This window comes from Cynocephalus volans, chromosome 6 (assembly GCF_027409185.1).
Source record: "Cynocephalus volans isolate mCynVol1 chromosome 6, mCynVol1.pri, whole genome shotgun sequence".
In the NCBI taxonomy this organism is placed as follows: domain Eukaryota; kingdom Metazoa; phylum Chordata; class Mammalia; order Dermoptera; family Cynocephalidae; genus Cynocephalus; species Cynocephalus volans.
In genome coordinates this window covers 138,485,986-138,499,357 of record NC_084465.1, presented here as the reverse complement: position 1 = coordinate 138,499,357, position 13,372 = coordinate 138,485,986, and the positions used below count along the sequence as shown (strand labels likewise).

The window sequence follows — 13,372 nt, the reverse complement described above, 5'->3', positions numbered from 1 at the left end:
GCTGTCTACCCTAAGTGAATCATTGTGCAGTATATGCATGTATTGAAACAGCACACTGTACCCCACAAATATGTACAAGTAAATGTTAAAATATTCTGAATAAAAACAAACAAAAACCAAAAATAACCCCACTAAAGTGCAGTATGCAAATGACAACACAACTTAAATTTTCTCTATATGTAAATTAAATGTTTCAATCTCAAAGCCACACTTGTTTAGACAGTTATATGATGGATATATAATGGAAGATTTTTTTCCTCATAAGCAAATATTATATTCTCCTCTAAATAGGAGAAAAATAAAAACAAGTAAATTGACTACAGCATAGTCATAGAAAGATGCTGCACATGACCTAATGGTGCATCAATATGACAAGGAAATGCAGTTCACGCATATACCTAACTGGGAATCTATTGCTCCTGGATATGTTTTCCTTTTCTTAACTCTGAATATGTTTTTCTTTTCTCAGCTCTAGCTACTGAGTTTACAGAATATTGATAAAAAGTTATTCTTCAAAGGAAAGTTTCTTCTGTTTTTTGACATGGTCTTAAACCCTATAACCTGACTGTGAGTATCTCTTTAGGCATCCAGATCATCCTCCTGTCTGGTTTCTTGTCCCTCTCTGAGGTTTGCGACCTGCTAGGCTACTTCACAGCTCTCCTGAGTTATTTGGTGTAATATAGAAACATTCAAGACCAGAGAGATGGTGAGAGGCTGGTTAATGGACATAGAATTACAACTAGATGGAAAAAAATAAGTTCTATTCATGTACAGTCGACCCAGGAATCTATAACTAACAGTGATTTTCTGCATGTTATCAAATGATTAGAAGAGAGGAGACCAAATGTTCACATCACAAAGAAATAATTAAGTTTTTCAGTGATTAATATGCCAATCATCCTGACTAGATCATCACACATTGCATACATGTATTGAAATATAACTCTGTACCCCATAAGTATATACAATCCATATGTTTCAATAAAAAATAATTTTAAAATATTCAAGACTCGAAATACATACCTGACCTCTGAAATTTGCTAAAAATTCCAAATCCTAGGCTGTGGGCTTGCCAAGGAACCTTCCCACCCACTTCCAATTCCTGGAAACAAACTTCCTTAGAATATAAAAATCTCCCATGAGTAGGGTGGCCACACATCTGGATTGGTTCAGGATTGCCCTAGTTTATGCCCATTGTCCTAGCATAATAATTAATAACCTTTCCTTTTCCCTCTCACTGTCCATATTTGGGTAGTAAATTCAACACTGTCCTGTTGAAGCAGTAGATTATATATCACTCCTCAAGGGAAGCAAGTCCATGCAAACAACAATCTTCTTCACTGCAGGTAGCTGCAGAAAGAACCATCCTAATTTCCCATCAAGGCAAGAGTGTGAAATAGCAATAAAACTAATGAGTATGAAAAGGGAAATTACCACGTAACTGATGCATCATCAGACACTTGGACAGACTCTTCACAACTGAGCCCCTGTCACTCAACTGCTAAGATGGAAAGAAGCTTTCAAGATGAAAATAACTTTGGATTGTATAAATGTTAAAATCTGGCTTTAGGACAAAAGTTCAAACCATTTCTTTCATTACCTACATGTTTTATCAGATAAAATGTCAATCATCATGCCTTCCACAGAACATTGAGCACCACTGTCCCTTGAAAAAATAAAAATTAATTTTTAAAATCCATCACTGTAAAGAGGAGTGAAAGCAACATGGAACAATTACCTCTTTAAAAATCTTGGTGAATGGTTTGGCTGTGTTTATCAACATTTGTTCCAGTACACTTAAAGCGATTTTTTTTTTTAAAGCTAAATGTTCTAGACGTTAACTGCGCTATAAGATATGTCAAGTTCCAGTCACATAAGTTGAGGTTATTCCACAATGTTTTCCCTACGTAATTCAAAAAGTTTAGGATAAATTTATAAATATCTAAAGAAAACCAGTAGAATCAAATGCATTCTGGGAACTATTAAATTCTATATATGTTTAATGTTAAATAGCTGTAAAATCTAAGCAATTATCTCTTCATGTTATAAATAAAGTACATTCATTAAAAACAGTGATTTTGATTATTTGGTTGCTTTTATTTTAACTTTCTGTGACTATAGAACACACCTCACTGTCTCTAAGCAGAGTATGAGACATAATACTGTTCACAGTTTTGGAGACATTTCACTTGGAGTTCATCAGAGTAATATTTTCAGAGTATGATAAAGCTTTCTCTTGCATATTTAACCACTGTAGCATATGGGCAGAAGTAAAAAAAAAATCACTTTGGCAGCTGACAAATTTCTGGATTATGAAAATTAAAATATTTATGAATCCTCCAGTTCAGAAGTGAATCAGTTCTCTATGATATAAGAACAAACTATGTACGGGGAATGAATGGGGAACATTTTATTTAGAGCATATATCATATTTTTCTATAATTATATTATAAACATTTCATTAATATTTATTGAGAACCCACAAGGAGTATTGCTACACTAAGTATATGTATGAGTATTTCTGTTTCCCTCAGGAAGCGTTTCAGTATTCAACAATTATTTTTTAAATGAAAAACCCCCAGAGACAGTATCACAGTAAAAATAAAATGCATTACACAGGATCCTTGGTTTAAACTTCTTTAATATGAATATTACACCAACTTCTTCTTTGAAGATTCACAGTTCATATTTTCATTTTAAGTGACCTAAAAAGTCCTACAATAAAAAAAAAAAAAACTTTTTTCCACAGGATTTTCCAAAATATTTTAATCTGAACAGATTAAAAAAGATCTATCTAAGGTAGATCTATCTACTTTTCCATCTTTTTTAGAACATAGTGGAAAAGATTTTTTATGTACATGTCTTTTCCATATATAATTATTGAAAATTTTATGTACAAGCATATATATGTATTTTATTGTGATAAAATATCTATGACATAAAATTTATCATTTTAACAATTTTTAAGTGTGAAGTTTTGTGACATTAAGCACATTGGTACTGTTGTGTAACCATCACTACCGTCCATCTCCAGAACTCTTCAACTTCCCAAACTGAAACTCTGTACCCATTAAACACTAACTCCTCATTCCCCACTCCCCTCTGCCCTGGCAAGCACATTCTAATTTCTGTCTCTATGAATTTGACTACCCTGTGTGCCTCATGTAATTGTAATCATATAGTATTTGTCCTTTTATGTCTGGCTTATTTCACTTAGCATAATGTCTTCAAGGTTCATCAACGTTGCAGCATGTGTCTGCAAATTAGATATAATTTATGTGTAGATTGTTCGGCTAATCAATGCATACCTTTGTATATGTTTGGCACATGTTATAATTTGTTATTTTGATAGAAATTTTAAAAATATGTTGCATATATTTCATTGCTTTTTTCAGCTTTATTGATGTTTCATTGACATAAATTTGTATCTATTTAAAATGTACAACTTGATGATTTGATAGACATATACACTGTAAAATGTTTATCATAATCAAGGTAGCTAACACATCCATCATCACCCATAGTTACTACTTGTGTATGTGTGTTGTGTGTGTGTGTGTGTGATGACAACACTTAAGATCTACTCTCTTAGCAATTTTTAAGTATACAATACTGTATTATTGACTATAGTAACCATACAATGAGTTAGATCCACAGAAACTTATTCATCTTAATACTGATATTCGTACCCTTTGACCAAGATCTCCCCCATTTCTCTCTTTCCCCAGCCCCTGGCAACCACTGTTCCACTCTCTGTTTCTATAAGTTTGACTTTTTTAGATTCCACACATAAGTACCAGTCATAAAGTATTTGTCTTTCTCTGCCTGGCTTTTTTCACTTAGCATAATGCCCTCCAGGTTCATCCTTGTCACAAATAGCAGAGTTTTCTTCTTTTTTATTGCTGAATAATATTCCATTGTGAAGTACATATATATGTGTGTAGACATACACATATACATATACATGCATGCACACACACACACACACATATATACACACACACACAGGAAGGTACTTCTAAAAGTTTACAGAAAAATAGAATTGAAAGATAATATGAATCTTTCCATAAATTTTTTGAAGGACCTTTGTAGATAGCACACTTTTTAATCCATTTATGCATTGACAGAGACTTAGGTTATTTCCATATCTTGGCTATTGTGAATAATGCTGCAATGAACATGGGGGTACAGGTTCATTTTAATCTTAACTGTCCCTATTTTATACAGGATCACAGTAATAAACATCAAAAACCTATTGTTTGGTATTAGAGGGATGCTCTTAGGGACTAGTGAAGTAATGAGAGCTTTTGCTTCTATTCTGAGACCTCTGACTAATTTGCCTTTAGTTTTTAAGTCAGTTTTTAAATGTCACCTGTTTCTTCCCTTAGGTGTCTTCATTTCTGAAGTCTACAGTGGTTCTCAAAGTTTAATATGCAAAAAAGTCACCTGGGACATTGTCACAATGCAGCTTTTGGTTCTGTAGGGCTAGGCTGGGGCCTGAGGTTCTGCATTTCAAACAAGTTCCCTAGTGATGCTGATGCTCTGGGCACCATAGCAGCAAAACTCTGTGTAGCTCTTTGTAAAGACCCCATGGCTCTTTACAATGAACTGCTTTTGAAAAGCCACTGGGCGAGAAGCTCAGTAACTACATTTATTAAAATAGTACCTAAAAGTAAGGGCAGTCGGTAATAAAAGAACACCTGAGTAATCATGCCTTTTGGGCAAAGCATACTACGTATAGAATACCAACTGATGATCTTCATAAATTAATATTTACTAAGATTCCACAATAAGTATTCCTGGTGATATTTAAACTCCATGTATGAGCTATACTGTGCTCGAAATTCATTCTAAAATGGAATAAAAATAAAATACAAAGGCATTTTTCTCATGTTTCATGAACTAGAAATTTTTATTTATTTAAAAATATTTTGTATTACAAAATCAAATTTGTAAAATACAGATTTTGAAGTATGTGTAAAATGTTTCACAGTGGTTTTAAATTTTAAGGAAAGCCTCTTTTATTTTGTAAGAATATACAAATGCATATGTCTGTATGCACAAATACATTAAATACTTTAGTGTAAAAAATAGTGTAAATTTATACCAATTCTAATAATTCAATTCTATATAAATAATTTCCTCAGAGTAATGGTACAAATATTTTCATGAAATAGTTGTCTTGGCATCAAAATATATGAATATATATATATACACATGAATAATATATACACACACACACACTGTATATGCATGGCTACATTTTTATGTCATATCTATATCAAGTTGATCTCAATCATGCCCACATGACAGATTTTTTTTAGACAAATGAGGTTACATTATTTGGAAAAATTTAAAGGCTAACAAGTAACACTGTTCATAAGCACAGATATCTATCCTACATTCACCCAAAGAAAATAGCAGATTGTATCAAGATCTACTATATTAGAAAATGTCAGATAAGAAATCAATAAACTTCAATAAAGAGAAACGAGAAAATATGCCCAAAATCAAATGCTAAAATATCTACTAATACTGGTAGAAATTTGATCAAGGAAACTAATTAAAAGAAAGTGAGCATAAAGAACCATTCACTATAGGGGAAAAGGGGAGAAATGAAACAGCAGCACAATGCACAATTGAAAAAAAGAAAATACATTTTCTTTCAGTTATTGAAATTAAGAGTAAGAGAAACTGTTAGAAAGTTGAATTTCCCCAAAAGAAATAGATCAAATTGTCTGTTAAAAAAAAAAAAAAAAAAATTAATTAAATGGAGCGTAGAAAAGAATATGACATACATTAGAGAAAATATTTGAACTCATATTGTTCTTTTTGAATGAAAGAAGAAAGCCACTCAAAAACTCCATTGAGATCATATTGGTTAGCCGATTATTAAGTTTAAAGCTGAGTGTTTGAGGAGTTCACTTATTGCTCTTTACAAACAGGCCGGCAGGGGATTTCTCCCTTGTTTTCCTATTTCCTCTTTCCTGTGGACCTCTCCTTTGCTCTTAATAAAATCTTTACTCACCCATCGAGAGAAATATGTTGTACAAAGAGCTTTTCATTAAAAAGATGACATTTATCTTGCAATATTTTCCCCAGCTCAACAAAATATCTCACTAAAATAAAACACTATAGCAAAATAAATGTCAAATGCTCATACTTTTTAAAAAGCCGCTTGTCTGTGATATAGAAACTGGATTCATTTAGTTGGAAATGGAAGTTCCTAAAGAGACACAAGTTTCTTTGTTACTAAATTACCTCATATGAGAATCATCTTGTGGATTGTAAATTAAATTATATTTTCTTTGAAATATAACTAGGCTTGAATAGTAATGGGATGTCTTATCATCACGCCTATCAAAGACTCTTCATAAAGGGCCTGAAAGGAAGGTGTTGGGCCTTTTTGCCTTCATAAATGCCAGTCGTGGCTGAAGTGTTTTCTACAGTCATCCTGGCTGCCCCAAAGGTAATGACTACCCTTCTCCTCTTCACTACTCTCCCCACAGATTTCAAGATAATTGGTTAGAGAGTGAGAAACCATATATTTAATGAAGTTTAGCAACCCATGAGATATGCCTCCAAAGGGAGGGTACAAAGAGGTTCCCTCTCCTCCCACTTTTCCTTTTTAACCAAAGCACACACATGCACACACTCATGCACGCTTACACCTACACACACAATGCTAATTACAGCTATTCATTTGTTGGACAAATAGATTTTGCAGTCTTAGCAACAAGCACCAAAACATTAAATTAACATAGAGATCCCTGAAAGAATAGTGCTAATAGTTTCAGAGAAAGAAGGCACACTCATCTTATTTCATATATATAAATTTTATCTTTATAGGAACAAAGACTATTTAAAATCCAACTAACAGTCGTAAATTACAGCACGCAAACAAGTAAACCATTAATTCACTTACAGGAAGTTGTTGGGTCTTCATCACTCTCATAAGAACAGTCCCTTTGAGAATCACAGACTGATTCTTCAGTAATGCACTGGCCACTAGCACAAGTGGATTCATCTGCAGACCAAAGCTTTCTGGATTGGGCCTGACCACAGGCATAGACCCAGAGCTGATCGAGCCCAATAAAACTCCTTTGGCTTAAAATCACCCCTTCAAAAATAATCTTCAGGAAATAAAAAAGATCAATTTATGAGCTTATGATATCTTCAAAATGAAAGAAACTAAAGGGAGATAATAGAAATTAAATGGTTATCGAGAAAACACACGTTTAAAGAGCTACGTAATGCAACTGATAACAAAGTTCCTATTTGATAAGCCCGACCCCCACTCATAAGACTGATGGGCATGTTAGCTCCACTAAGGCCTCTGAGAAACCACCCAGGATCAGATGAAATACAGCATCCCACTTAACCATCGAAAATGTCCCTGACTGCAAACTGGTTACTTGGTCATCATCTTCACAGCTCTCTTTCTTTCATTTTCAAGGAAAAGAATAAGAATTGATAGTTCTTATACAACAAGAGCTATAACTCCAAAGGTCACGTGGAAGTTTGATCCAAAATGTGGAAGTGTCGAAAGGCAGGGCCTTTAAGAAGTGATTGGATTCTGAGCTTTATGCTCTAATGAATGGATAAATCTATTGATGAATTAATGTGTTAATGGACAAGTAGGTTAATGGACAAGTGAATTATCACAAGAGTGGCCCTCCTGGCTTTATAAGGAGAGAAAGAAGCATGTTAGCATCTCTTGCTCAGCCCTGGCTGTGTGTACTGGGAGCTACCACCAGACTCCTAAAAGAGTTCCCACCAAGAAGGCCCTCACTGGATGAACCTCCTTGTCCTTGAACTTCTCAGCCTCCAAAACTGTAAGAAATAAATTTTGTTTTTTTTTTTAATTACTCAGTTTCAGAAATTCTGTTATAAGTGACAGAAAAAGGACTAGGACACTGCATCTAATTTTTTTAACTACTAAAATTAATATTTTAATGCATGAAGGGAAATATCAGGCAAATAGAAAGGGATACAAAATAAGAATAAAAAATGTAATAGAATAAGTGTAAAAATCCTAATGAACTTTCATCAAACAACAATTACTCTAACAATAAAAGAAGTGTCAATTAAAGAAAATAAATCTCACATGGGGCTACTGGCTACCACATTGAACAGCATGATACAGAAAATTTTCATTAATGCAGAAAGTTCTACTGAACAAGATGATGTTAAAATTCCAGCAAAATACTGAGAATAAAGACTGATCTCTTTCAGGCTCATCCAGCTTAAAATTTCTGAATATATTTTTTGCCCCAAAACATGAAGGATATATATTTGTTTGTTTGTTAAGAATTTTTAAGATAAAGTTTCAGTTTGCAAATGTACATATTTAACAAATTAGTTTAGAAAATAATACTAAGTTTAAATCACTTCTAATACTAAGAAAACTGTATGCTGCTATACACTTTCCCCATAATAAATATTACACATGCAAAAATTACTGGATATACAGGTGTGTATTTTTATAATAGCAAGAAGTCAGATATGCAGAAATAATATCAATTTGAGTTTCAATGGCTGATGAGTTAAACTTAGAGCTCAAAAGTCTGCCATTATTGAAAAGTTGATTACATTTCATATGCACTTAGAAACCTAGAATAACTCTCAAATGTATTTTATTTACATTTTACTGTGTTTTATCTTGGAGTTAAATAACAAAATAAAGTTTAATGCTCAGCTTATGAAAAAAGAAAGACATTCATTGAGAACCTCTTTCAGAAATTATAAAGATAGATATCAACTTATAAAAAGTTAAAATAGTGTCAAAATGTTAACTCAATAGGCTGTGATATAAACCTCAACTTTGTTAAGCTGGCTGCAAGTTCCAGCCTTGCAGTATATGGGATTCTATAAGTCTGCATGGTTATACCTCAGTATCTTTTGAATTCTTCCTTTTAACAGCTGGAGAAATGTATGAATGTGGTATGATGATAAAGGAATTAAATTGGTTTCATAAGCCATACATACAATCAGTCTCATTACTTTATACTCACACTCCAGCATAAATACACCTATACACTCTCTATACAACACAAAATTTCAAGTTAATTTTGTTAAGAGATAGCATTCTCACTGAGCATTTGTATGTTTTAGATATATCTTGATGTAGATAGAGTTATCCATGTGCTATAAAAATATCAATTACTGCATTGAAAATATTTGCATATACTCTGATAATTTTTAATACCACTTTACTACTTATCTGCTTCATAATGCAATTTGCTTCCCTGTGTGCAATGCATGTTTCTGGGAGGTATTAGGCAGGGAGCCCACGGAGAACAAGGAAGCTTTGAACAAGAATAGACACACTATGGTTCCTTCACTTTGGGAAATTTTGCCTGAGAAGGGCCAGGTTCAATGAAAATAAGTAGTTAATCACTTTTCCCAAATACACAAGTCTACATATCTAATTTAAATAATGATTTAAATTTAGCAGTGGATGGTAAATTTACTACTGCAAAGCTAAAATTTAGACTTATGATTTTAAAAATCTTGCATATTTCTTTTTTATACCTTAAATGTCTTCAGAGCTTCTGGTATTAACACATCTGCTTTCACCCATTTGCTGTTAGTTGATGTGTTGTATGTCCAAAATATTTCTTCTTCCTTTGATTTGAAGAGAAAGACATCACTCATTTCACAAATCCTACAATTGAATTCTACAGTCTTATATTTACATACACACTTTATTAATTAGATTTTATTAGGGATTGCCCTATCTGTATGACATTAGAGAATAAAAAATCTAATGTATGGGCAGTATGTGTCCATGTAGTAAAGCTGCTTTTATCTCATTGATAAAGAATATTAGGACAGCAAAAAAATCTGAATGGAATCTTAAATAAATAAAGCATTTTACTTAAAAATAAATTTTTTTTCATGTTTTTATTTTTTATTTTATTTTATTTTTTTAATTTTTATTTTTTAATTTTACTTCTCAATATACATTGTAGTTGATTTTCATGTCCTTTCACCCATTCCTCTCCAACCCCTCTCCACCCCCCAATCATATCTGTTCACTTGACTTAAACAGTTGAAGACATTTTTACGGTTATTCTGTCTTCTTCCCCCCACCCACCCTTGACTTGTTTGTGTGTTGATTTATTTATTTATTTTTAGCTCCCACAAATAAGTGAGAACATGTGGTATTTCTCTTCCTGTGCCTGACTTGTTTCACTTAATATAATTTTCTCTAAGTCCATTCATGTTGTTCTGAATGGTAGTGTTTTGTTTTTTTATAGTAGAGTAGTATTCCATTGTGTAGATGTACCTCAGTTTCCTTATCAAGTCATCAGATGATGGACATTTGGGCTGGTTCCAACTCTTGGCTATTGTAAATAGAGCTGCAATAAACGTGGGAGTACAGGTATCCCCTCGGCATGATGATTTCCATTCCTCTGAGTATATTCCCAACAGTGGAATAGCTGGGTCATATGGTAGATTTATCTGTAATTGTTTGAGGAACCCATATACCATTTTCCATAAAGGCTGCACCATTTTGCAGCCCCATCAACAGTGTATGAGAGTTCCTTTTTCTCCATTTATCTCTAGCAGTTATCATTCTCAGTCTTTTGGATGTTAGCCATCCTAACTGGAGTGAGATGATGTCTCAAAATGGTCTTGATTTGCATTTCCCAGATGCTGAGTGAGGTTGAGCATTTTTTCATGTGTATGTTGGCCATTCATATATCTTTCTTTGAGAAATGCCTATACACCTCCTTTGCCCATTTTTTAATTGGGATGTTTGGTTTTTTGCTATAAAGTTGTTTGTGTTCCTTATATATTCTGGATATTAATCCTTTGTAAGATGTATATTTTGCAATTCTTTTCTCCCACTCTGTTGGTTGTCTTTTTACTCTGTTGATTATTTCTATTGCTGTGCAGAAGGTTTTAGTTTGATATAATCCCATTTGTTTATTTTTCCTATACTTGCTTGTGCTTTTGGGGTCCTATTCATGAAGTCTGCACCCACTCCTAGTTCCTGGAGTGTTTCCCCTATGTTTTCTTTAAGGAATTTTATTGTTTCAGGATGTATATTTAATTCTTTAATCCATTTTGAGTTGATTTTAGTATATGATGAAAGTTATGGGTCTAGTTTCATTCTCCTACATATGAGTATCCCATTTTCCCAGCACCACTTGTTGAACAGGCAGTCTTTTCCCCAGTATGTAGATTTGCTGCCTTTGTCAAAGATCAGATGGCTGTAGGCATATGAATTGATTTCTGGGTTCTCTATTCTATTCCATTGATCCATGTGTCTATTTTTATGCAAGTACTATGCTGTTTTGGTAATTATAGCTTTGTAATATAGCTTACAGTCAGGTAGTGCTATTCCTCCAGCTTTATTTTTTTTGTTCAGGATTGCTTTGGCTGTGAGTGATCTTTTGTTGTTCCATATAAATGTCTAGATAGATTTTTCCATCTCAGAGAAAAATGTCATTGGAATTTTGATGGGGATTGCATTGAATCTGTAGATCACTTTGGGTAATATGGACATTTTCACAATGTTAATTCTTCCAATCCAAGAGCAAAGGATATCTTTCCATCTTCTTATATCCTCTTTAATTTCTCTCAGCAGTGGTTTGTAGTTCTCTTCAGAGAGATTTTTTACATCCTTGGTTAACTTTATTCCTAAGTATTTTATTTTTCTCGTGGCTATTGTAATTGGGCAAGTTTTCTTGATTTTTTTTTTTCTGCATGTTCACTGTTGTAGTATAGAAATGCTATTGATTTTTGTGTGTTGATTTTGTATCCTCCAACTTTGCTGAAATCATTTATCAACTCTAGGAGATTTTTTTATAGAAGCTTTAGGCTGTTCAATATATAGGATCATATCATCTGCAAACAGGGACAGCTTGACTTCATCCTTTCCAATCTGTGTGCCCTTTATTTCCTTCTCGTCTCTGATTGCTCTGACTAGTACTTCCAACACTATGTTGAATAGGAGTGGTAAGAGTGAGTATCCTTGTCTAGTTCTCGTTCTTAAAGGAAAAGCTGAAAGCTTTTCCCCATTCAGGATGATATTTGCAGTGGGCTTATCATATATAGCTTTAATTATGTTGAGATACTTTCTGTCTATGCCTAACTTGTAGAGAGTCTTTATCATGAAAGAATGTTTTCAGCATGTACAGAGATGATCATATGGTTTTTGACTTTGCTTTTATTGATATGGTGCATCACATTTATTGATTTGCATCTGTTGAACCAACCTTGCATCCCTGGGATGAATCCCACTTAATCGTGGTGTATAATTTTGTGTATGTGTTGCTGTATTTTGTTAGATAGTATTTTATTGACGATTTTTGCATCTATATTCATCAAGGATATTGTCCTGTAGCTTTCCATTTTTGTTGCATCTTTGTCTGGTTTTGGTATCAAGGTGATGTTTGCCTCATAGAATGAGTTTGGGAGAATAGCCTCTGTTTCAATCTTCTGGGACAAATTGCAGAGAATTGGTATCAGTTCCTCTTTGAAGGTTTGGTATAACTCTGCCTGGCTTATTTCACTTATAATAATTTTCTCTAAGTTCATCCATATTGCTATATGAATGGCAGAATTTCATTCCTTTTTATGGCAGAGTACTATTCCATTGTGTATATATATATATATATACAATATTTACCTTATCCAGTCATCCATCCATTGACATTTAGTTTGGTTTCAACACTTAGCTATTGTAAATAGAGCTGCCATTAATATGGGAGTTCAGGTATTTCTTCAACATGATGATTTCTATTCCTTTGGGTATACACCCATCAGTCGGATTACTGGCTCGTATAGCAGTTCTATGTGAAATTGTTTGAAGAAACTCCACACTGTTTTCCATAGTGGCTGCACTAATTTATGGTCCTACCAGCAGTGTAGGAAGGTTCCCATTTCTCCACATCCTCTCCAGCATTTGTTATTCTGTCTTTTTGATAACAGCCAGTCTAACTGGGGTGAGATGATATCTCAATGTGATTTTGATTTGCATTTCCCAGATGCTTAGTGATGTTGAGCATTTTTTCATGTGTCTGTTGGCCATTTGAATATATTCCTTTGAGAAATGCTTACTTAGCTCATTTGCCCATTTTTAGTTGGGTTATTTGTGATTTTACTGTTAAATTGTTTGAGTTTCTTATATATTAAGGATATTAGTCCCTTGTTGGATGCAAAGACTGAAAATATTTTCTCCCATTCTGCAGGTTGTCTTTTCACTCTGTTAACTGATCCTTTTGCTATGCAGAAGCTTTTTAGTTTGATATAATCTCAGTTGTTTATTTTTCCTTTCATTGATTGTGCTTTTAGGGTCATATTCATAAAGTCTTTACCCAGTTCTACTTCCTAAAGTGTTTTCCTATGTTTTCTTTTA

The 13,372-nt window shown here is 33.4% G+C and overlaps 1 protein-coding gene across 1 annotated transcript in view; it reads right to left on the bottom strand.

Moving 5' to 3' along the window:
• MALRD1 (MAM and LDL receptor class A domain containing 1) overlaps positions 1-13,372 on the bottom strand; it is a 632,630-nt gene that overhangs the window by 543,274 nt on the left and 75,984 nt on the right. The window contains exons 9-10 of the mRNA XM_063101139.1: positions 9,535-9,627; positions 6,926-7,133 (exon numbers count right to left, since the gene is read on the bottom strand). Coding sequence (XP_062957209.1) covers positions 6,926-7,133; positions 9,535-9,627 — 301 coding nt within the window. The remainder of the gene's footprint in view (positions 1-6,925; positions 7,134-9,534; positions 9,628-13,372) is intronic.